Raw genomic sequence first — 25862 nt, 5'->3', positions numbered from 1 at the left:
ACTTGTCACAGGTTTTAAATACATTTATCCATGGAATTATTTGTCCAAGACATGTCCCCCATCCTCCCGAGGGCAGGGATTTACCTGCTGTTGTGCTCCCAGCCCAGTGCCATTGGACACTTACTAAGCAGTATTTTGAATTAAGGGGCTTCCCAGGTGGCACTAACGGTAAAGAACCCACCTGCCAATGCAGGGGACAAAAGGGATTTGAACCCTGGGTTGGGAAGATCCCCTAGAGGAGGGCATGGCAATCCACTCCAGTTATTCTTGTGCAGAGAATCCCATGGACAGAGGAGCCTGGAGGGCTACAGTCCATAGGGTTGCAAAGAGTCGGACACCACTGAAGAGACTTAGCATGCACATGTTGAAATAAACGAATGCACAAACTGTCCCAAAAAGCCCAAGTTTATGTCCAAAGACAAACGGCTTCCCAGCCTCCTAGCCCACAACTTCCCAGCTGTCCAGGACCCCTCATTTCCTTGCTGGAATCCAGGTGTGAGGATCTGATCTGGCTAGGGAGTGGGTGATAGGAGCTGTCTGCATGTTTTGCTTATATTCTACAAAATTCAGGACACTCGCCAAAGGGGTTATGAGCAAGGGAAGAAGGAAGGGGCTTGAGAGGGAGAGTCTGGGCTTACAAGTCAACAGCAAACATCCTGGGCCCTGGGATGCAGCCTCGGGAGTTCATCCATGTGAGCTGGGGGCTTCAGGAAGGTGATGTTCAGGGTTCTGATCTCAGGCTCCAGTTTTCAAGTCTTCATTTTAAAACCCAGCCGAGATCTGAGATAGACTGGGCTTGTAGCCTAGAGGCCTAAGGTATCAATCCTTGGTCCTCCGAGAGATGCTGGGGCGGGGCCTGAGCCCAAGGGAACGTGGCCAATCCTGGTCCCTCAAATAAGAGGGCAGAAACTGGCACTTAGCGGGGCGGGTTCGCGACCTCGAGGGGCGGGATCAGACCGTCCAGATGCGGAGCCTTGCCTTGAGTGGGTGTGACCTGCAGCATCAGGCTACTTAATGGGGGAGTCCGGTCCTCCAGGAGCTGAGCCTTCCAGGGGGCGTGGTCTATGCCCTCAGGCTCTTGGGGGCGGGGCCTGGGCCCTCAGGGGCGGAACCTAGGCCTCTCAGGGCGGGGCTTGGGCTCCCGGGATCCGCAGGAGCGCCGACCTTCAGGGGCGCGCCGACCTTCAGGCCCGCGGAGGCAGCGGCTCCACCTTGAGCCAGATGCCGTTCTCCGTGCGCAGAATGAGCTCGGGCTTCCGCCGCACCTTGCGCGTTCGGTCCACGCTCAGGCGGAAGCGCAGTAGCGTCAGCGCCACAGCCACGCGCATCTCAGCCATGGCGAAGCTCTGTCCGATGCAGTTCCTGGTGGACGGAGGACAGGGGGCTCAGGCTCAGCCGCTGTGTGAGCGGGGTCCCTGGGATGGGGTGAAATGACCTCCCCCTCGGAGCCTCAGGGTTTCCCGGGTAGCTCAGACGGTAAAGAATCTGCCTGCAATGCGGGAGACCTGGGTTCGATCCCTGGGTTAGGAAGTTCCCCTGGAGAAGGGTATAGCAACCCACTCCAGTACTCTTGCCTGGAGAATCCCATGAACAGAGGAGCCTGGCGCGCTACAGTGCATGGGGTCACAGAGAGTTGGACATGACTGAACAACTAACACACACTGGGAGCCTCAACTCCCGGACAAAGGCATCATAGAGCCATTAAGAGCACATGAGCCCAGAACTCAGGGCTTGGCATAGAGTAGATATTTGATAACCTGGATGATATCGTAGGGTCTGATTTAGGGGCTTCCTGATATATTGAGGGCACGAAAAGGGTACCAGGTTGGTGGACAGGACACCCCCAGTGGTTTCTGCTCCTATCAGGCACATTCCTGACCTTCCACTGGCCTTGATGTTCCTCCTACACTTCACTTGGATTGGGGGAAATAAAAGTTACCTGGGTCCTGCAGAAAAGGGCACGTAAGCCAATGGGGAGCGCTGCTGTGGGTTGTCCGGATCAAACCGATAGGGGTTGTACACCTAGGCAGAAGTAGATTGTGGGTGAGTTTAAGGGGGCCTGGTTCTGGCCGTCCCAGCATGGTTCCCTCCCTCAGCCTCTGGGGGCCAGACCAGCTGGGCCAAGAGGTCCAGCCACACCTGCCTCCTTTCCATTTCTACCACAGGACCTTTGCACTGGCAGTTGCCTCCACATGGGACACAGTTTTCCCTGCTCCTCACACTTTAAAGTGTGAACATTTTCAGTTTTAGCTCACCCATCTCTTCTTTAGTAAGGACCTTCCCCACTGTGTGAGCTAAACTGCTGTCCCCCAACCCAGTCAGTTTTTGTTTCCTTTGTGTACGTATCACAGTTCAAAATGATCTTATTTATTTGCTTATTTTCTTCCTCCTCACTTCACTGTCTGCTCTGTGAGAGCAAAGACAGAGTGCCCCAGAGGGCCCTCAGTGTCCCATACACAGTAGATGCTCAATAAAGATTTGTTGGGGTTTCCCTGGCAGTCTTGGACTCCAAAATTACTGCAGATGGTGACTGCAGCCTTGAGATTAAAAGGTGCTTGCTGCTTGGAAGAAAAGCTATGACCAAACTAGACTATTAAAAAGCAGAGATATTACTTCACCAACAAAGGTCCATCTAGTCAAAGCTATGGTTTTTCCAGTAGTCATGTATGGATGAGTGAGACTTGGACCATAAAGAGAGCTAAGCACTGAAGAATTGATGCTTTTGAACTGTGGTGTTGGAGAAAACTCTTGAGTCCCTTGGACTGCAAGGAGATCCAACCAATCAATCCTAAAGGAAATCAATCCTGAATATTCATTGGAAGGACTGATGCTGAAGCTCCAATACTTTGGCCACCTGATGCAAAGAGCTGACTCATTAGAAAAGACTCCGATGCTGAGATAGATTGAAGGCAGGAGGAGAAGGGGACGACAGAAGATGAGACGGTTGGATGGCATCACTGACTGGATAGACATGAGTTTGAGTAAGCTCCAGGAGTTGGTGATGGACAGGGAAGCCTGGTATGCTGCAGCCCATGGGGTCACAAAGAGTCAGACGCAACTGAGTGACTGAACTGAACTGAACCCTGGCGGTCCAGTGGTTAGGACCCCACAATTCCACAGGGAGCATGGGTTCAATCCCTGATCAGGAAACTAAGAGCCCACATGCCACACAGTGCAGTCAAAAAGTTAAAAAAAAAAAAAAAAGATTTGTAGATATAGTGAATTAACAGTGAATGGGTGAATGAATGGGGGGACGGTGAGAAGAAGTACTCAAGCCCTGCATTCAGCCCTACCATCTGGCTCCCTGGGGAGGAGGAGAGGGGCGGCCTTGCTGACCAAGGTCTTAGGAGGAAGAAGCCAAGAGAAGGGAGTGTTGGGGCAGGAGCTCACCTTGGAGTCAGGCCACACTGCAGGGTTATAGTGGGTCCCATAGATGCTAACCAGGCAGATGATTCCTGTGGGGAGGGGGAGGGTCAGTGGGGTCAGTGGAAATGAGGGAAACCAGGACCTCCTCTGGAGACCTACCCCTCCCCCAGCTCTCTCCAGAGCCACACAATTCCCACAAGCCATCTGCCACCGTTTCCTGCCCATCCTTCCTTAAAAACTTCTGCTTCACCATCCACTGCCTTGCTTCTCCATTAGAGGTCCCCATAGCCTTCTTCCAAGCTGTCATCCTGGCCACACAGGGATCTTACACATCTGACATTGCTCCTCCACAGCTCAAATACCTCCCATGGCTCCCTACCACCCCAAGGATTAAGTTCAAGTGCCTCAACCATACATTCCACTTCTTTCACTATCTGTACCCTGAGGCTCTGCTCCATAAACATGTTCTCTCTTTCATTTCCCAAGGCTCACCTCTCATGTTCCCTCTTCCAGGCAGCCCTCCCTGCATTCCATGCCAGATACAGTCATCACTCCTTATCTGGGGCTGCTCCAGTCCCTGTCCCTCCCTGTAGCCCATCCCTCACCCCATGTGACTGGGAACATCCATGCCCTGCTGAATCTTCCCCAGACTGGCTGGTACTCAAGGCTTGGACCTGGGTATGAGGCTTCACTAGATGCCCAGCCTCACCCAGGACAGGACCTGGCCTCCAGGGGATATCTGGCAACAGAATGAAGCCAATCCTTCTCTACCTGCACTCTCACAGAGCCCACCCTATCATACCTACTCTTTTCTTTCTGCTTGGATCCACCCACCTCTATCTCCCCGATACACACACACACAACAGGATCTCCTCACCACCCCCAGAAGCAACAGACTATAAATTGCCTACAAGGATAACGCACCTGGGGCAGGCATGGCCAGACCCCCATGGACAACAGAGCAAGCAGGCAACAGGGAGCACAAAGGGGGCACCTTTGGGGATGATGCGTCCGTCTGGGAGCTTGATGTCCTCCGTGCAGCGGCGGGAGACCAGGGTCACAGGTGGAAACTGGCGGAGGCTCTCCTTGATGCACATGGTGGTGAAGGGCAGTTGGGTCAGGTCGTCCCTGGGGAATGTGGAACAGTGGGTGACTAGAGGCCAGGCCGTGATGCCACCCCTCCCCTAGAGACACACACACACACGTGCATAGGCTATTAGGAGCAACCGCAGGAAACCAGTCCAGGATTTCAGACGTCCCCCAACTTCAGGCATTTGCAGTTATGCCCTGCACACACCTCTAATCCTCAACAGAAAAAATATCTGCCCCCTGACCAATCCGAGCAGCGCTAGCTGGATGTCTTTGAGCCCAGCATTAATTCTCTAACTGATGAATTGTGTGGAGGTCAGGGGGCACCCCTGGGGATGTGCCAGGACAAACAGAGCAACCTGGAGTAGCAGCGATTTACCAGCCTGAATGGTTCAACTTCAGTATTTATAAACCCACAGATTATCTCCTTATACTGTATTAATTTTTTTTCCTTTGGACTTCAGTGCCCAACATTAGATTAATTATAATTGTTCATGATCTAGATTGTTTTCTTTACACTACCAGGCTGTCTTTCAAAGAAATTTTATGCTGCTACCACAAAGGGCAAATGGCATGCCTGGTATAAAGAGATCCATAAATATAAACACCACTGGGAAAAGAGAAGAGAGGTGTTGAATTCTGGCTAGACACCACCTCCTGCCAATTCTCAGAGTCTGAGGCATCTTCTCCCTTCCTTAACAAGGCAGATTAGCAAGGTGTAAAATGGCATCAACGTAAGATGGCATCAACGTAAGATGGCATCAGCTGAAAGTGTCTCCCTGAGTTCATAATCCAAATGACTGATAATGAACCAAAAGGGACTTTCTAGTTGTTTGATGCTGCATAATGCTGTGTTTTCTTTGCATCACCCAGAATCAGCTCTACACAGCACACATCTGAAGTAAACTAGATTATTATTCCTGATTCTTACACTTCCCCACTACATTGGAATTAGGCACCATGCCCTTTGCTATGTGATTCTGAGTACCTTCAGCTCGGATGGATGGAGTCTATGTCCCACTCCACTCATGTTGGGATCAGCCCGGTGAGATGCATTAGCTAATAGAATGTTACAGTGAAAGCAGAGGTTTTTAATTGTGTGATTCTTTGTGCTTCTGGAGTCTGCCTTGAGGGGAGCATGTCCAGTACAGCTGCTGGTCCAAGGAGAATGAGGAGACATGTAGGACAGATCTGAATTCAAACCTCAGCTTGGAAACAAACCTATTCAACTCAGTGAAGCCCAGCAGCAATAAGAGAAATAAGCAGAGGAGAGCTTGTGTGTGTATGTGCAGTATGTGCAGACAAGAGCAATAAATAAATGCTTGCTGCAAACCACTGAGCTTAGGAACTGTTTGTTACACAGCATTATTGCAACCTTTGCTGACTAAGACATTCCCAACTAAGAATTCCTGCACTATGAAGAATGCCTATGCATTACTGTCATCCCCATTTTACAGTTGAAGAAACTTAAATTCAAGGAGTTTAAGTGACTTGTCTAAGGTTAGTTAGACAGTAAGTGGTAGAGAGATTAATACTCAAGGCTCTAAACTCAACCTGCCCCCAATATCCCCAGGACCCAAGACTGACCACTCCAGTTCCTCCAGCTCCCGGCCTTTCATGACTTCCTGGATCTCTTCTCGGCACTTCTCCTGGTACTCTGGATACTTGGCCAAGTTGAACAGTACCCATGACAGCCCACTGGAAGTTGTGTCATGACCTGCAGGCAGATGAGGAGCCCAGATAGAGGCTGCCTGAAGGTAGCAGAGACGCTGTCCTCAGACAATGGGGCCCTTTCCCATCCTTCCTTAGCCTCACCCCACATCCTCACCCTCAAACATGAAGGTGTCTGCCTCAGCTCGGATGTCCTCGTCTGAGAGTTCCTTTCCATCTTCATCCTAGAATGGGCAATAGACTGCTCAGCTCATTTTGTCTCACCCGCCACAACCTAGGAGTTCTTCCTAGGACACCCCCTTTGGAGACATCCCTGTGGCCCAGAGATTAACAATATGCCTGCCAATGCAGGTGTCACGGGTTCAATCCCTGGTCCTGGAAGATCCCACATGCCGGGGAGCAACTCAACCCATGTACAACAACTACTGAGCCCACACACCTAGAGCCCATGCTCTGCAACAAGAGATGCCACCGCAATGAGAAGCCTACACACCAAACGAAGAGTAACCCCCAGTTGCTGCAACTCAAGAAAGCCTGAGCAGCAACAAAGACCTAGCACAGCCAAAAACAAATAAATAAAATTGTTAAAAAGATCTCACATGCTGCAACTAAGACCCAGCACAGCCAAATAAATGAATATATATTTTTTAAAGACACCTACCTCTTTCTCTTAAGCCAAGCTGCAGGGGAAAGGATTCCAGGCAGGTGTGTGTGTGTGTTAGTCACTCAGTCATGTCTTGACTCTTTGCCACCCCATGGACTGTAGTCTGCCAGGGTCCTCTGTCCATGGAACTCTCCAAGCAAAAATACTGGAGTGGGTTGCCATTCCCTTCTCCAGGGTATCTTCCTGACCCAGGGATCAAACCCACGTCTTCTGCATTGCAGGCAGATTCTTTACCATCTGACTACCAGGGAAGCCCAAGCAGACAGAGGTAAGCAACTTGTCAAAGAAAGAGGGAAAGAGAGCCAAAGGTGAGGGGGAGAAGGGAGTTTGCATTTCTTCGGCAGTTCGTATCACCAAGCATCTTGCCAGACGCCTGACAAAATCTCATGATCAGATCTTATGATCGTCCTGTTGTAAATGAGGAAACTGAGGGTCAGAGGGAAGACTAAGGTCAAATATGCATGAAATAGTAGAGCTAGAACTAGCATTCAGGACCGTCTGAATCCAAAACCCAGGTGCTGCTCAGAAACTCCACAGACGCATTACAAACAGGTGACCACCTATCTCTGCAAATGTCATATTTCTTCCAGATCTTGTGTTTCATCTTTGTTAGTGTCGTGGGCTGAATTGTGTCCCTCCCCTCCCCCACTCCAGAACCCATGAGTTAAAATCCTAACCCCAAAATGTGACCTTATCTGGAGATAAGGCTTTTGCAGAGGTAATTAAGTTACAGTGAGGTCATTAGTGTGGGCCTTAATGCAGTGTGACCGGTGTCCTTATGAGACGAGGAGATGAGGACAGACACGGACAGAGGAGAGACCATGTGAAGACACAGGTGAGGACAGCCAGCTGCAAGCTGAAGAGAGAGGCCTCGGGAGAAACCAGGGCTGCCATCACTGTGATCTCAGGGTTCTAACCTCCAGACTGAGAAGACTGATTTCTGCCCTTGAACCTCCCAGTGCTGGGACTTCCCTGGGGGTCCATTGGATATGAATCTACTTGCCAGTTCAGGGGGCAATTCAATCCCTGTTCCTGGAAGACCCCACATGCTGTGGATCAACTAAGCCCGTGCGCCAAAACTACTGAGCCCACGTGCTGCAACTACTGAAGCCCTCCCCTTAGAGCCCGTGCTCTGCAGCAAGAGAAGCCACCGCAAGGAGAAGCCTGTGCATGGCAATGAAGAGTAGCCCCTACTCGCCACAACTAGAGAAAGCCCACACACAGCAACAAAGATCGGCAAAAAAAATAAAATAAAAATATAAACACTATAAGTAAATAAATAAACCACCCAGTGTCATGGGGCTTTTTTTATGGCAAATCTGTGCTTAGTTGCTCAGTCATGTCCAACTCTTTGCAGCCCTATGGACTGTAGCCCACCGGCCTCCTCTGCCCATGGAATTTTCCAGGCAAGAATACTGGAGAGGGGAGCTATTCCCTTCTCCAAGGGATCTTCCCAACCCAGGGATCAAACCCGCGTCTCTTGCATCTCCTGCACTGGCAGGTGGATTCTTTACGTCCGCACCACCTGGGAAACCCCACTGCAGATCTAGCAAATGAATAGTCTCACGTGTTCTACATCTGCTTGCCTTCTAGATCCACATTCTATGTGCGTGCACTCAGTCACGCCCGACTCTTTGCGACCCCATGGACTATAGCCTGCCAGGCTCCTCTGTCCATGGGATGTCCCAGGCAAGACTACTGGAGTGAGCTGCCATTTCCTTCTCCAGGGGATCTTCCTTACTCAAATCGATCCCGTGTCACTTGCATTTCCTGCACTGCAGGCAGATGCTTTACCACTAATGCCACCTGAGATCCACCTTAGTTTGGATTTTCCACAGTTGTGGCAACTCATGAGGAAGCTGTCCCAGGCAGGACTCCACCCTCTAGGGTCCTGTCTCACCTTGGCCAGGAGCAGCACATCAATGAAGTCCAAGGTCTTGCCCTGCTTGGCCTTAAACCAGGCCTCAGCCCCCTGTTGGCGTAGCGCCCGCCGCCGCTCCTGGATGACCTCTGTGGTGAAACCATGCACGGTGTCGCAGGCCTGCCGGAAGCGCCTTCCATCAGCTGTGCGGTAGTAGATGAAATCGAGGTAGTGATGCAGGCGATACTGGCGCCGGACCACCAGGGCACTGAGTTCAATGATGGCCGAGATGTAATCGCTCATCTTCCTGCGAGGGAGAAAAAAGGACATGAGCATAGGCCCTAAGACAAGCTTCCTCTCTCAATGGGCAGGTGACAGAGTTGTTGTTTAATTGCTAAGTTGTGTCCAACTTTTTGTGACCCCATGGGCTCATCTGTCCATGGGATTCTCCATGCAAGAATACTGGAGTGGGTTGCCATTTCCTTCTCTGGGGGATCTTCCCAACTCAGGGATTGAACCCATGTCTCCTGCATGGGCAGGCGGGTTCTTTACCACTGAGTCATCTGGGAAGCCCCCAGGTGACAAAGAGCAGCCCTGAATTAACTCTACTTTCTTATTTCCTTGTTTGTTTGTTTGTTTTGGCTGCATTAGGTGTTAAGTGCTGCATGCAGACTTTAATTGTGACAAGCAGGGAGCTACTCTTCATTGAAGTGCACAGGCTTCTCACTGTGGTGGCTTCTCTTGTTGCAGAGAACAGGCTCTAGGCCCACCGGCTCAGTAGTTGTAGCACAGAGGCCTTGTTGCTCCAAGGCCTGTGGGGTCTTAATTTCCAGACCAGAGATTGAACCCCTGCATTGGCAGGTGGACTCTTAACCTCTGGACCACCAGGAAGGTCCATTTCCTTGTATTCTGGATGTTCTTCCATCTGGAGCCTCACTGGACAGATACCACCCCTCCCAGGACTAGCTGTTTCTTAGAGGCAGCAAATGACTCACCCAGGAGCATGCCTTTCTTTTGCAAACTAACCAATCCAGAGTCCATACTCCAAACATTATTGGGCTGAGCCGCTATACCCCTACCTTAATTATCCCAGGGCCAAGCACTGGATAACTTGGGGCACCTCTCTGCCCCAGAGCCAGCTGAAATCATTCAAAGTAGCCAACCCTAGGAGTTCCCTGGTGGTTCAGTGGTTAAGAATTTGCCTGCCGATGCAGGGGACACAGGTTGGATCCCCGGTCCAGGAACTAAGATCCTACATGCCTCAGGGAAACTAAGGGCATGTGCCACAACTACTGGAGCCTGCTGTCTAGAGCCTGTGAGCTGCAACGAGAAAACACACTGTCACAAGAAAACCCGCCTCAATGAGAAGCCCACACACCGCAGCAGCTAGAGAGTGGCTTCTGCTCACGGCAACTAGAGAAAGCCCACACTCAGTAACCAAGAGCCCACATCAAAGACTCATCTCACCTATAAACAAACTTCTTAAAAAACTTTAAAAAAAAAACTACCCAGTCCTAAGGCTGCATACCCTGCCTTTCCTATTCCTTCCCATAGAAGACCCCCTGAAAATGTTCCTGCCATGCCCCCTCCTGGTGCTTCTCCAGGCAGCCTTGTGTCTTGTGGCATACCGCCCCCCGCCGCCCTCGCCTCATCTTGGAAATGGTAAGTAACAAACTATCGTAATTGCTTCCTCATCTGTAGTCCTCACCATAACCTGAATAAAACTAAATTCTAGGTACATTTTAAAACAGGCCCAAAGAGAGATGAGGACTTCCATATCAATGAAGCATCACTAAAATTAAATGACTACAATCCACAGTGTGGGAGAAAATATTTGCAAATCGTGTATCTGATGAGGAGCTTGTATCTAAAATATGCAAAGCACTCTTAAAAGCCAATAATAAGGACTTCCCTGGGGTCCCATGGCTAAGACTCTGCCCTCCCACTGCAGGAGGCTCAGGTTTGATTTCTGGTTGGGGACCTAGACCCCACATGCCATGACTAAGAGCTCACATGTGACGACTAAAAGGTTCTGCATGCCACAATGAAGACCAAAGGCCCTGTGTGCTGCAATCAAGACCTGCCACAGCCAAACAGACAGATAAAAACTCAGTAATAAAAAAGACAAATAACCCAACTTTAAAATGGGCAAGGAATATGAAAAGACATTTCTCCAAAGAAGACATACACCTGGGCCATAAGCACATGAAAAGATGCTTCACAGTATTAGCCATTATTGTTGCTTTCAGTTGATAAGTTGTGTCTGACTCTTTGTGACCCTATGGACTGCAGCACGCCAGGCTTCCCTGTCTCCTGGAGTTTGCTCAAATTCATGTCCATTGAGTTGGTGATGCTATCTAACCATTAGGGAAATTAACCATTATCTATTAGGGAAATGCAAACAAAACTACAATGAAATACCACTTAACCTCAACTAGGATGGCAATAATCAAAAAGATAGATAATAACAAGTGTTGCTGAGGGTGTAGAGAGATTGGAGTCTCACATACTGCTGGTAGGAATGTACAATGCTGCAACCAATTTTTGGAAAAAGTTAGGCAGTTCCAAAAAAGATTAAACAAAGAATTATCATAAAGACCAGTAATTCTATGATTAGGTATGTACCCAACAGAATTTAAAATGTTCACACAGAAACTTGTACAAAAATATTTATAGCAGCATTGTTCACAATAGCCCCAAAATGGAAATAACCCTAATGTCTTTCAACAGATGCTTGGATAAGCTAAACGTGATATTATATGGTACTGCCATTTAACTTCTCAGTCGTGTCTGACTCTTTGCGACCCCATGGACTGCACCCCGCCAGGCTTCTCTGTCCATGGATTTCCCAGGCAAGAATGTTAGAGTGGGTTGACATTTCCTTCTCCAGAGGATCTTCCTGACCCAGAAATTGAACCCAATCTCCTGTATTTCCTGCACTGAAGATGGATTCTTTACCGGTGAGCCACATTATATGGTAAGTGGAATGTTATTCAACAATTTTTAAAATTAATTATTGATAATTCATCTACAACATGGGTGAATCTGGGAACAATGTACTGACTGAAAGAAACCAGACATGAAATTCTGTGTCTATGTGAATTTTATGGAAATCTACATGAAATTTCTATAAAAGACAAATCTACAGAGACATAAGGAAGATCAGTAATTGCCTAGATCTGGAGGGCAAGTGGGAAGTGGGGGATGAAAGAATAATACAATGACACAGGGTTTCTTCTCAGTGAAAATATTCTAAAATCAATTTATGGTGGTGGGTGCACAATTCTATGAACAGACTAAAAGCCATTGGTTGTATAATTTAAACCGGTGAATTGTATGGTATATCGACTACATCTTGGTAAAGTTGTTATTTTGAAAAAAAGAAAAATGAAATTGCAAGGGGCAGAGCTGCCAAGAGCTGTCCTTAGTTCTTAAGTGTGCTTGTTGTCTTCATGCCTTTCTCACCAGCTGCTGTTTTCTTGCTTATTTGTTCGTGGTTACTGCCCCTCTTCCCACTAAAATGTAAGTTCCTTGTCTGTGTTGTTGACCACCGTTTTCTACTCTAGAGCTGGGACATAGCAGGCACTCAAAATATATTTTTTGGATCAACTAATGAATTAATTATGAAGGCCATCTCCACCTTACCTAACTGAAACAATACCACCACAAGGCCCAGAGTAACAGAGTCAGCAGCTTGTTGCTGAGGACCTACTATGTGCTATAAACTTGACAGTCATTATGTCCCTTATTCTTTATATCCCCACTTAGACTAGAAGCTCCAAGGAACTGGGACTGAGTGCTCACCACCATATCCCCCATAGCTAGCATAGTGCCAGGCATGCAGTGGTTGTACAACAGAGATTTGATGAATGAATCAATGAACCAGGGCAATAGATATTTTATTTATTCACTCAACAAACATCCACTCATCATCTATTGTGTGCCAGGGCAGTGCTACATCATTTTAACCTTCAAGCATCTCTCAGGTCAGGGACTGGCACTCATTTTACAAACAAAAAACTGAGGCTCAGAAAGTGTGGGGAGGGACTCTTTCCAAAGACCACATACTTTTCATGGAAGAATGAATTACACTTAGCTCTCACTGAGCATCTACTGTGTGCCAAGCCATTGACTCATATTATCTCATTTAATTCCCCTACGATGACTATGAGGACCAGATGGAGATGTGCATTTTGGGGATAAGGAAGCAGGCTCAGAGAGGTGATGTCAGTTTCCCAGAACCACACAGCCTGTCAGTGGCAGAGCACCAACAGCCCAGGAGTGCCTAACAGCTAAGAGATTTCTTTCTCCTCTCATCACCCTGCCCCTGCAGCAGCTGGCTCTGTGTTCCCTAGGGAGGCCATACTCACTCCTGGCAGTTGCTGTTGTAGCTGAAGACACATTTCTGAAGACAGTCCAGGGTCATGAGGCTGACATGCTCAAACATGTCAAGGGAGACCTCTGAGCCCTCTGCCAGGCCCCGCCATTTAGCCTGGAAGACAAAGACACATGACAAATGGGCATGGAGACCACAGACTTTCAGCCAGGCTGATAATAACCCCATTGCAAGCTCACTACAAGCCCACTTCATAAGTAAAGGAAGTGAGGGCTTCCCTGGTGGTTCAGTGGTAAAGAATCCGCCTGCTGACGCAAGAGATACGGGTTCAATCTCTGGCCCAGGAAGATCCCACATGCCTCAGAGAAAGTAAGCCTGTGCACCACAACTATTGAGCCTGTGCTCTAAAGGTCGGACATGCAACTTCTGAACCCACGAGCCACGATTACCAAAGCCCACAGAGCCTGTCCTCAGAAACAAGAGAAGCCCCCGCGATGAGGAGCCCATGCACTGCAACTAGAGAACAGGCCCTGCTCTCCACAAACAGAGAAAAGCCCACGCAGCAATGAAGACCCAGTACAGCCAAAAATTAGTAAATAGTTTGTTTAAAAAAAAAAAAAGGAAGTAAGGCTTCCTGACATAGGCTTCCTGATGTCACATGACTTGCCCACGAGCTGGAGTCTGGACCAGCCCCACTTCCAGATATCCTCTCCCCAAGAAACCTTGGGACTCACATGCATGGTATCAGTGCACTGGTTGAAGATCTTCATGTAGGGCTTCAGGATGTCGAAGTGGAAGGCAGGCGTCAGCAGGCGGCGGTGCCGGGTCCACTTGTCACCTCTGCTGAGCAGCAGCCCATCTCCTATGCCCAGGAAATCGAGGTTAAGGACCTCTCCAGGAAACTTCATGCCCCACCCCCTCTTCCCCGAAGCCCCAGCTCCAGCCTACCCAGTCCCGAGCTCACCCAGCCAAGGTTTCAGGAAGCCATAGAAAAGGTCATCCTTGGGGGCAATGGCAGCTGTGGGGAGAGAAGAGGTGACGATGCCTCAAAGCAAGGTTCTGACACTTGACCTCTGCTTATGACCTCCTTGGGCCTCCACTCTGGGCTCTCACCTCCCAACTCACCCCTCCAGTGCAATCCTCCACACCTGCCCCAGGGAGATTCTTATAACACCTGATCTGAACATGAGCCTCCCCTGCTCAAACACCTCCCATGGCTCCCTATTGCCCTTGTAAAACATTTCAAGCTCAGGCTAGCACTGAAAGCCCAGCCCCATCTGGCTGCCATATTCCTCTCCCTTTCATCCTTCAGCAAATGCCAAATAACCCCACATGCTGACCCTCACTTCCAAACTTTTGCCCAGACTGTGCACTCTCTCCAGAATGGCTTTCTTCACCTGATTCTTCCCCTAATCCACCCCTTCTTTTCTGCCAACTCAGGCCATCTGAATTATACCTCCTGTGCTCACAGTCTCCAGCCTCTCCCTTTCCAGTCTGCCCTGCAACCTAGATCCAGGGAGATCTTATCTGACTCTAGATCTGACCATGTCCCTTCCTGCCCACACACTCATCAGTCTCAAACACAGCTGCTCAGCCCATTTTCAACACTCTGAGTGACCTATCCCAGTCCACACCACTCTCAAAATACCTCTGCCCTCCACCTCAACTATCCCTTGCCCCACATACATTCAACTTGCTAATGTCACAGAACTTTTCTCAGCTTCTTGAAAAGCTATGTTCTCTCTCGGTTCTGAGTCTTTCCACCAGGCACCCTCTCTGTCTCAAAAACTCTTTCCTCATTCTTCCAGTCTCCACTTGGGTGCCATTCCCTCTCCCATCAGTCACTCTGGATTGTATCTATCAGTTACAAGTTCCTTGAGGGGAGAGACCTAGTTGATCACTAATATATTGGTGCTAAATAAATTTTTATTGTATGAATGAATTAGCCAATCAAAGGATGAATGAATGAAAACTATCAATGGTTGGATGGATGAATGGATGGATCATTGGATGGATGGGTGGATGGATGGGTGGGTGGATGGATGGGTGGATGGATGGGTGGATGGAATGAGTGAATTCCCTTTCTATGTGCTAAATAGAATTGGGACAGAATGGGCAGGGTGCAGGAAGGAAGTACCTGAAACTCAAGTGATGTCACTTTTACCTGAGATATTACTCAGCCACCTACACACATGCTCCCTAGGAATTGGCCAATTGTATGCACAACCACCTGTCCACTCTTTCTCCCGTTCAACACACCTCTTCCACCACCCTTTTGTGCCCAACCCATGATGAGTGATGCTGAGGACCCAGAGATGGCTCAGCTCCACGCCCTGCCTGCTGGAGCTCTGGGTATGGTAGAAAAGGGAAGCAGAGGCACACCATGTAATTAGAAAGCAGGTAGAATGTATGCCAGGAGCAGAGGGAGTCACAAAGAAAGGGCTGCTAGAAGTCAAGGCAGACTTCTGGGAGGAGGCAACTTTGGAGGGGGAGGTAGAAGTCTCATCTCTCCTCTCTGGGCTCTGGACTCCAGGCTAGGCCCTTTAGGGCTCTTTCTGACACATGAACCTGTATAATGGCTGTCCTGCTCAAACACCTCCCATGGCTTCCTAACACCCCCAGGATAAAACACAAGCTCCTTCAATTTGTACACTGGTGCTCTGAGTCCAGCTCCTGTCTCATTTCCTACTTCTCCCCACACATCATCTTCACTCCAGACACCCCAAGTCACCTGAGTTTCCCTGACACTTTCACACATCTGCACTTTTGCACTTGGGACCCTCTACCTGGGACCTCTCATCAGGCAAACTCCTCGGCACGCTTCAAAGCCCACTTTCACTGATGCCTCCTCCAGGAAGCCTTCTCCAGACCTTCTCCCCCCTGAACCCTTGCTCTGCCATCCTCAGACCCTTCCTCAAATCCAACCCTGACCACTTGAAGCCAGAGGGGCTGTGTCCAGTCTGCCTCTCCCATCACTTTTCCCTCCAGTAACAAGGAGATGGTAACATCTACCCTGGAGGAGGTCATATAAGAAAAGCTCCCCCAAGCTGCCCAGTGGGAAGCTGCATATTACTGTGGTTGAGACTTCAGCCTCTGGGATGGCCAGGTTCAAATCCCAGGCCTACCACTGACTGGCTGTGTAAACTTAGGCAAGAAAATAGAGCAGTCCTGCCTGCCTCATGGCAACCCTACAAAAACTCAATGAATTAGTGCTCCCGGCACTCAGTAGGTGCTCATTAAATATTTCTGCATATAAATGAATTAACCAACTGTCGGCTACTTTTCATGGAGAAGGAAATGGCAACCCACTCCAGTATTCTTGCCTGGGAAATCCCACGGACAGAGGAGCCTGGTGGGCTACAGTCTATGGGGTCTTAAAGAGTCAGACACGACTGAAGCAACTTAGCATGCGTGGCTGTTTTTGCTGTGTGTGCGTGCTCAGTTGCTCAGTCATGTCCGACTCTTTGCAACTCCATGGACATAGCCCGCCAGGCTCCTCTGTCCCTGAGATTTCCCAGGCAAGAATACTGGAGTGGGTTGCCATTTCCTTCTCCATGAAAAGTAGCCGACAGTTGGTTAATTCATTTATATGCAGAAATATTTAATAAGCACCTACTGAGTGCCAGGAGAACTAATTCATTGAGTTTTTGTAGGGTTGCCATGAGGCAGGCGGGACTGCTCTATTTTCTCTATTTGGATTGCCATTTCCTCCCTCGGGGTATCTTCCTGATCTAGGGTTTGAACCTGTGTCTCCTGTGTCTCCTACATTGGCAGGTGGATTCTTTACCACTGAGCCACCTGGGATACTACTGTGATTATAATTATTGCTCAGTGGTATCAAGGATTTGTGAGATGAAAAATTTCAGTCCCCAGCTCACAGGAGGACCCTAATAGGGAAATATGAATGCATAGGAACCATGGAAAACAGTTTGGCGGCTCCCTGAAAAGTTAAACATGGAATTCCCATCAGCATACATGTTTGCTTCCTTGTGTCTGACTCTTTGTGACCTCATGGTCTGTAACCCCCCAGGCTCCTCTGTGCATGGGATTTCCAGCCAAGAATACTGGAGTGGGTTGCCACTTCCTTCTCCAGGGGACCTTATTGACTCAGGGATTAAACTCGTGTCTCCTGTGTCTCCTGCATTGGCAGGTGGATTCTCCACTGAGCCACCTGGAAAGCCCCATATGACCGCACAATTCTACAACTAGGTATCTGCCCAAGAGACATATGAAAACATATGTCCAAAACTTGTACACACATGTTCCTAGCACTCTTATTCATAACAGTCGAAAGGCAGAAACAACCCAGATGTTTATCAGCAGATGAATGGATAAACAAATGTGGTATATCCATATATCCATAAATGAAATATTACTCAGCCTTAAAAAAGGAATGAAGTCCTGGTCATTGCTACAGTGTGGCTGAACCTCAAAAACATTATTCAGCATAAAAGAAGTCAGTTGCAAAAGACCACATGTTGTATAACTCCTTTATTATGATATGTCCAGAAAAGAAAGCCCATGGGGACAGAAAGTATGTACCACTGGTCAAAAAGAGAAAGGAATGAGAGATGACAACTTCATGGCTATGGGGTGTTTTATAGGGTGATTAAAAAGGTTTTGAAACTAGGGAGGGTGGATGATTGCACAACTATGACACACTAAATACCTTCCACTTTAAAATAAGTAATTATACAGTATGTGATTACAGCTCAATTTTAGAAATGAGTATATAAAAACAAAGCTACAATTATATGGCTATATATCCTGCTTTGTCATTCTAGAAAGCATTTTTACCTACCTTCTCTCTCTATCACAAACGTCTCTTGGAAGATAAAGAAACAGAGGTTCAAGGAGGAACCATGCCTTTCCCAGAGTCCATCAGCTGTGTGGGTTTAAGCCCAGAAGAGCAAGTCCCTCTCCACCCCCACCCACAGATGTGGTCCCTAGACATTGGAATCTGAAGCTTGGGGCCAAGCCTGTCTAATATGAGATAGGCAGGCACAGAGGGGCCTGGACTTCCTGGGGCCAGGAGACCCGACTCCAGGCTCCTTCTCCTGACTCACAGCCCCACCCTCCCTGAGCTGCAGTCTCCCATCTGGTTCCTCCTGTGGGGGAGGCAAAGGATTTCCTGCCAGTCCTGAGAGGGCAGAAGGGAGAGGACGGGAAGAGACCTGAGCATCGGACTAAAGTGCTAAGCTTAAGTTTTCCTTTGTTTATTTTTGGCTGCCCTCCACTGCATGCGGAACCTTAGTTCCCAGACTAGGGATTGAAACCACGCCCCCTGCATCGGGGGGTGGAGTCTTAACCGCTGGACCTCTGGGAAAGTCCCATCAAGTGCTAAGCTTATGGTGGGGGCTCTCCTGCCTGGTCTACTTGCAGAGGGGGTCTCACAATCATGCAGGATGACATTCAGAAAACAGATGCTCTGAGGTGATAGGGAGGGGGAGTGGGAAAGAAAGGAAAAAAAAGATTTAAAAGGCAGAGTCTTGTTGATTTATGGCAGAAACCAACACAATATTGGACAGCAATTATCCTCCAATTAAAATAAAAATTTTTTAAGGCAGAAGAGAAGAAAGCCTTATTTAGCACCTACCCAACACTATCTTACTGAGTCTTCACAGCTGCCCCATTTAATAGATCAGAAGCTGAAGCCCTGAGAAGCTAAATAAATCACTGGGTCACACAGCATACGTGCTCCAGCCTGGATTCAAACCCAACCCACCCAAGTCCTGGTCCAGGCCTCTTTTCCACAACTTGGTGTCCACCCCTTGGAAGTGTCACTGCTCCCCTCCCCCCAGAGTCTGGTTTTCCCTCTTTGTTCTATGGGGATGGTTATTCCCCTACAAGAGGCTTCTCAGGTGGCACAGTGGTAAATAATCCACCTGCCAATGCAGGAGATGTGGGTTCAATCCCCTGGAAGAGGAAATGGCAGCCCACTCCAGTATCCTTGCCTGGGAAACCCCATGGACAGAGGACCCTGGCGGGCTACAGTCCACGGAGTTGCAAAGAGTCAGACACGACTGAGCGACTGAGTACATTCCCTTACACATGCAACAGTGGGGGACACGGAAGCAGGAGAAGGGCAGAACTGAGCAGAATGACAGCCCCTTTCGCCTTCATGGCTCCAGGGGCCACCCTGAAGGTGGTCTCCAGAAGTGTGTTTGCAGAGGCCAAGGCTGAAGCCAGAGGTCCTAAAATTCCTGGAGCTCTTTATCTCCCATCCCTCTTCTCTCAAACATCCCCTGATGCCTCTGGAGATGCCCAGGTACATCTGAGGCCACCCTGGGTGCCTAGAGACTCACTTATGAGGAAGATACAATGCTGGACACAGATAACTCAGCCCTAAATGGTTAGGAGTGAGAATGGAAGAGTTCAGAGGAAAGAGCTATGGTCTGTGTGGGGAATCAAAGGAGGTTTCCAGGAGGAGGGGGTTATTCGAGCTGCATGATGAAGGCTGAGCAAGAGCTCTCCAGGAGCACTTGGGAATCCTAACCCTGGGATAGATGTGGAATGCAGAGGGGAGAGGCAATCTTTCTACTTTTCCCTCTCCACCAGTCAGCCTAGGTTAACAGAACAGGCTGCAGATTTGGATAGCCACAGTGGGTGTGTCAGAACCCAAGTGATGGGAGTGCCGTGGCTTAAAATTAAGCAACAAACATTTAACAAAAGCTTAGGCAAAACAACTGCCTATCTGAACATGTTTGCTCTGACTTTGAGGAGTGAACATCCTGTCAAAGTTCCTGGGACTTTTAGATATTGTCACCTCTTTTCCCTTGCTGTTCTCATTATCTGTGAGTCAGCTCTGGTAAACTCCTATTCATACTTCAAAGCCCTACTCAAACAGCCTTTCCTCTGGATAGCCCACCTGCTTAGAAACCCCGGTAGGCTGTGGGAGTTGAGGGTTTACTCATCAATCAGAGGCCCAGCCCACCTACCTGAGGCGCCCACCAGGGGCTTGATGTAGTCAGGGTGCACCAGAACCACCAGTGGCAGGACGGGCCCTAGCCACACGAGGATCACATGGTGCATGTCGTCCAGCACCTTCTTCTCATCTTGGAGGCCTCTCTCATTTGGGAGATACTGCAGGTGGTGGTAGAGAAAGGTAGTGAGATGGTACCCAGCCCTGGTTTCCCTTGGCCCTTCCTCCTACCACTTCCTCTGCCCTCAAAAGAAACCAGGAAGGGCTGTGTGACTGTAGACAGTCTGCTGCACCTCGATGAGCCTCCATTCCCTCAGCTTAAAACGGGGGGGGGGGGGGGAATCAACTCCCCTTCTGAGGACAGTTGAGACAATTTATGAAACAGCAACATGAAAGAGTCCTAGCACAGGGCTTTACACACAGCTGGTGCTCAAGAAATAAAACCAGTAACAGCAAACACAATAATGATAATGATTAGCATTTATTGAGTATTTTTGTTTGTAATAAAATATCACTGGTATTGTTCTAACACATACACACGCTTGCAGTGTTGGGCACTGCCATGGGCATTTTTCATATATTCGTATGTTCAACCCACACAAAAACCTTACGACGTGGTTGCTACTATTTTCCCCATTTTACTTTAGTCAGTAGGGTCAAATGACTTGTGTTAAGTTACAGGTGAGTAAGGGACTGTCTTCATTTGGGCTCCCCTAGAAGCAGAAAGACAAGGGTTCTAGGGCAAGCAGTTTACTTGGGAGGGTAATCCCCCAAAACATGGGTAAGGAGAGGGGGAGTGAGATAGACAGAAAAGGCAGCCAGTAAAGAATCAGCAAGGGAATTATCCCCATGGGCAACTGGGGCTCATTCCCACTGGGGACCTCTTGGGGGACATCCATCTCAGGGTCAACCCACCAGCCATTTGAGGGTGAGGGGGCAGGGATGTTTTATACCAGCTCCTTTAGTCCCATAGTCACTGACAGAGGGCTATCCTGGGGCATTAATTCACAAGCTAACAATCCACCCAGGCAAAGTGGGTTACAGCTAGAGAAAGCCCTAGAACACAGGCAAGTCAGCTCCTTGCAGCCAGAAATGGGCAAAGAAGATGTGAACAGACAGTGGCATCACCTGCCACAGTGGTGAAGGCAGGATTTGAACCCAGGCACCCCAAGCTCCAAAACACCTGCTCTTAACCAACATGCTCTATGAGGCAGAGCTCTTCAGGCTCAGTATCAGGTGGATCTGAGCTCAAACCCATCCTCAGCAGCTGCGTGACCTTGGGCAAGTCACTCAACCTCTTTGAGCCCCAAAGATCAAATCCAAAATGTAGGGCAGGTCTATCCCTATTTCATAAGCTATGAGAACTGGGAGAGCTCAAATACAAAAGACCTAACCCAGTGCCTGGTGAATGGCAGGGCCCAGCTATTGTAGAATGAATGAATGAATGACTCTTCTCTGGTTTCTGCCTCTCCTTCTGGGTCAAGTTCAGCCCTGAGCCTGTCCACACCCAAGGGAGACTACGGCATCATCCAGATCTCTTGGCTCCAGGATGGGCCCATGGGATCGAGGTTGAACTTCAGAGCTGGCCCTGGCCTACCACCCGTGGCAGCAGGGCCTGGCCACCACTTTCAGGACCACCATCATGCCAGAGGGCTTCCTGGAGTAAGGCTGGATATGGGGCATGGCAAATGAGCAGAAGTTCATCTGACAGGAAAAGATATTCTGGGCAGAGGGCAGTTTTGGCAAAAGTCGTGGGGATGGAAAGGCAGAGCTTGTTCATGGAACAGGAAGTCATTCTATTAGACTAGAGGGAGACCATGGAACAGATGAGGAGGGTGAGGGTGAGAGTCTAAAGGGACTTGAACTCCAGCTGAGGAGTTAGGAGTTTCTCAGGACAGCAGTGGGGAGCCTTGGAGGGTGTGTGAGCAGGGGAGGAACACGGTGGGATTCAGGAATCTTTCTGAAGCCTGGATGAGGGATGAACCAGAGGGGTGAGAAGGAAGGCAGGAGCCCAGGAAGGAGTCTGGACCATGGAACGGCAGAAGAGGAGAAAGGAGGCCTGAGCAGGGCTCAGAGAACAGAAGAGAGGGAGATGATTCAGGTACAAAGAGGCAAAACTTGGTGAGTGCTGGCTCCAGGAAGGTAATTCCCAAAACTAAGTAAAATGAATGTATTTTGCACTATTGAATGGACATGTGTTTCCTCCTTCCTTCTCCTGAGACACTCACTCCAAGCAGTATCTAAAAGACATCTAGAATCACTTGCTCCTTTCAGTCTCTGCAGGACCCCGGAGTGAAGAGCAGACATCCACCTCTGTGTAGCAGGCCCAGAACCAAGCATGCCACAGAAATGACTTCAAGAATCGTTGGAACACTCTCATGGGGTTTTCAGGCATGATCCTATTTCCACAATGCAGATGAAGTACAGGGAGGTGAAGAAGCTTCTCAAGGTCACACAGGCAGCTCATGGTCGAGAGAGGCAAGTCCATGCTGATGACCACCGCCCCAAACTGCCTCCCCAAAGTCCTCCAAGTTCAGCATAAGGCTTTAACTCGGAAGGTCTCCACAATGAAGCTGTCCCTCAGCTTCATTTAGGGCTGGAAGGGGAACCAGGTGAGTCCAGCAGGGAAATAGGGGCTGGACTCTGAGGCCCCCCACAGTCTTGGCACCCTCGGGAGTCTGAATTTCTCTCTTACAACCTCTGAAGCGCATTTAGAAAAGTCCAGCCTTTCTCATCCAGAAGCCAGACGGGCAAGGGTAGAGAGCTAAGATCAGGCGTACGGGGACTAGACAGCACGGGTTTGAACCCAGACTCTGCCACTTACAAGCTGTGTGGCCGAGGGCCAGCTACTTAACCTAACCTCTCTGTGCCACTGTATTCTCCAGAAGAAAAAAAAAGGAGATAGTTGCTGGACCTACCTTCTAGGACTGTCAAGAGGACTAAATGAGTTAATATTTATAAAGTGCCTGAACTAATACTTGGAATATATATGTGAAATAAGAAAAGAAATGAAAGAAAAGGGCTGAAATCCTCACCTGGGACCACAGCATTAAAGAGAATAAGCAAGTTTGTGAAACCACGCTGGGTTCAGGTGAAGCAACGAAGTCTACAAGGATACCTCCCACTGTCCTGCCCTGGGATTTCATAAGCACTGATGCCTGCTGCTATAGCAATAGCCCGGAATTATAGAGAGAACTTGAGAGGCAGCTCTGCCTCGTCGAAGCTGTGTGACCTTAGGTAAACTGCTTGCCCTCTCTGAACCTCAGTCTCACTCAGATCCTGTAAAATGGGTCTGTTTATGGCTCCAACCAGATTCTTGAGGGGATAAGGGAAGCCAGCAGGGCCATGATCCTTACTGAATACCTGTACCTGCCCTGGCCCGCCCGGCACACCTGCCCAGCCACACCCACCATGCCCAGGTGGCCCAGCAGCCAGTTGCGCCGGGGTGGCTGGGGAAAGCAGCGTAGTCGGCGGCAGGTGATATAGAAACCCCAGCAGAGCCTCAGGAACTGCAGCAGCAGACGGAAGAGGAAGAAGAGCAGGGTGAGAAGGAGCCCGGACACAGCATACAAACGGAACGCCGTCTTCTCCAACCCCAGGAGGTGCAGCAGTTGCTCTGTGATGGGCAGCATCCTGGGGGGGACACATGGGATGGTGGTCAGTGACGGTGGGAACCACCCTCCAGCCATGGGTGTGCCATACACACGATGACCTGTGGAGCCAAGCATGATATGCCTGGCATATTAATACATGTAAGTCCCAGGCGCCAAGGACGCTTCCTCCCCCAAGGAGGAGGAGCTCCACCCAGCTGGCCCCTCCATATGCCCTCAGCCTTGACTTTGCAGAGCATCCTTCCTGACTTCTCTGCCAATGCACAGCTGGCCAGAGTGTTAGAAAATTAAAACAAACTCCCTCCCCTCCTCCCTTCTGAAAGGAGCTCTCAACCAATGACTGATGAGCATTGCTGATGAGTCTCAACCAATGACTGATGAGCTTTGCTGATGAGTTTTAACCAATGACTGATGAGCTCCGCTCTTTCTTTCTGGTGCAATGACCGATATGTGGTTCTACATGTGTTACTAAGGTTCTCCAGCAGGACTCCAGCTGCCCACGAGAGAGACTTTCTTTATAAGTTGCCTTCTTTCCCCTGTCTTACTTCCCTCTTCAACTTTTAATTGAGGTGAAATCCACATGATATAAAATGAACCTTTTTTTTTTTTTTTAGTGAGCAAGTCACTGGCATTCACAGCGCTGTGCAACCACCACTTCTAACCTAGTTCCGAAACACTTCAGTTCAGTTCAGTTCAGCCGCTCAGTCGTGTCCGACTCTTTTCGACCCCATGAGTCGCAGCACGCCAGGTCTCCCTGTCCATCACCAACTCCCGGAGTTCACTCAGGCTCACATCACCCCAAAAGGAGACCCCGTCCCCATCAGCAGTCCACTCTCCCCTCCACCCACCCCTGGCAATCACTAATCTTTTTGTCTGTTCTGGACATTTCATATAAATGGAATCAACCACTGCAACCGTTTACATCTTTTGTAGCTTCCTTCACTCAGCACGTTTTCAAAGTTCATTAGCTTGTAACATGTATCGGTGGTTCATTTCTTGTACTGCTAGTAATAGTTCTTTGTAAGAATGTAGCACATTCTGTTTATCCATTCAACTGTTGGAGATTTAGGATGGTTTTTGTTTTATTTTGTTTCATTTTGGCCACACATGTAGAATCTTAGTTCCCCCACCAGGGATCGAACACTTGCCCCCTATATTGGAAGCAGACTCTTAACCACTGGACCATCAGGGAAGTCCCTGTTTCCACCTTTTTGGCTACTGTGATATGTGCTGCTATGACCATGGATGTATATGTATTTGTTTGAGTCCCTGTTTGCAATTCTTTGGGGTTCACTTCCTCCCCGCTTACTGGTCTTTTCTGTGATCACTTCTCAAATAAACTACTTGCACTCAAATCCTTGCCCTGAAGAAACCAAAGCAGCGTGGGGTGGGTAGCAGTAATATTAGTAACACAGTGAGCCGGTATGGAGCACGTACTACATGCCATCTGGGTGGCGCCTCATTTCTTGGAACCTTAACGCAATCCTTGGAGGCAGGCCCTGCCATTCTTTCCATTGTCAAGACAATTCAAGCTCAGTGCCTCTAATTCAAGGGAGACAGGGAGCAGGCAGAGGCCCCCTGAATCCCCCACCAAGGCCAGCTTCACTCACGTTTGAGGGCCCATGGATGTCAGACAACATCAAGGCGATTGCTGAAAATGCTCAAGTCCTGCTCTCATCGGTCTCTTCCACTCTGTCCTATGAGCCAAGGGTTCCCTCTGTGCCCCTACCTCCTTGGACAGCACAGCTAAAGGAACCTTGCAGTGCAAGTTCTCACCTGTTCCCTCCACCTCCCCCACCTCTGCCAGGGGTGCCCCCCACTAGGGGCTCTGACTGACTGGCTCTTCCACCAGCCAGAGTGTTTGCAAGGATGTGAAGAAATTGGAAACCTATGCATTGCCGGAGGGAATGGAAAATGGAGAACATTATGGTTGTTCCTCAAAAAAAAAATTAAACATAGAATTACCATATGTTCTAGCAATCCCACTTCTGGGTAGATCCTCAAAAGAAGTGAAAGCAGAGACTCAGATAGATATATGTACACTCATGTTCATGAAGGAACTACTCACAATAGGCAAAAAGTGGAAGCAACCCAAGCATCTGTCGATGAAAGAATGGATAAATAAAATGTGGTCCATTCACATGTACACTCTGCTGTGTTTAAAATGGACAACCAACAGGGACCTACTGGGTAGTACATGGAACTCTGCTCATAATGTTATGTGGCACCCTGGATGGGAGGGGAGTTGGGAGAGAAGGCTACATGGTATGTATGACTGAATCCCTTCCCTGTTCACCTGAAACTGTCACAACATTGTTAATTGGCTACACCCAAACACAAAA

General features: G+C 49.0%; 1 protein-coding gene across 1 annotated transcript in view; it reads right to left on the bottom strand.

Annotated features, from left to right (window-relative positions):
- Positions 1–387: 387 nt before the first annotated feature.
- Positions 388–25862, bottom strand: part of LOC102415308 (cytochrome P450 4F22) — a 36266-nt gene continuing 10791 nt past the window's right edge. The window contains exons 2-13 of the mRNA XM_006047685.4: positions 23320–23542; positions 19926–20070; positions 13952–14005; positions 13722–13849; positions 13022–13143; positions 8691–8958; positions 6284–6350; positions 6043–6172; positions 4361–4494; positions 3391–3455; positions 1940–2022; positions 388–1362 (exon numbers count right to left, since the gene is read on the bottom strand). Coding sequence (XP_006047747.2) covers positions 1185–1362; positions 1940–2022; positions 3391–3455; positions 4361–4494; positions 6043–6172; positions 6284–6350; positions 8691–8958; positions 13022–13143; positions 13722–13849; positions 13952–14005; positions 19926–20070; positions 23320–23541 — 1596 coding nt within the window. The 5' untranslated portion in view covers position 23542 and the 3' untranslated portion in view covers positions 388–1184. The remainder of the gene's footprint in view (positions 1363–1939; positions 2023–3390; positions 3456–4360; positions 4495–6042; positions 6173–6283; positions 6351–8690; positions 8959–13021; positions 13144–13721; positions 13850–13951; positions 14006–19925; positions 20071–23319; positions 23543–25862) is intronic.

Source organism: Bubalus bubalis, chromosome 9, assembly GCF_019923935.1.
Source record: "Bubalus bubalis isolate 160015118507 breed Murrah chromosome 9, NDDB_SH_1, whole genome shotgun sequence".
NCBI lineage: Eukaryota > Metazoa > Chordata > Mammalia > Artiodactyla > Bovidae > Bubalus > Bubalus bubalis.
Note: the sequence above shows the minus strand (reverse complement) of the source record. Positions and strands in the feature narration are given on the sequence as shown.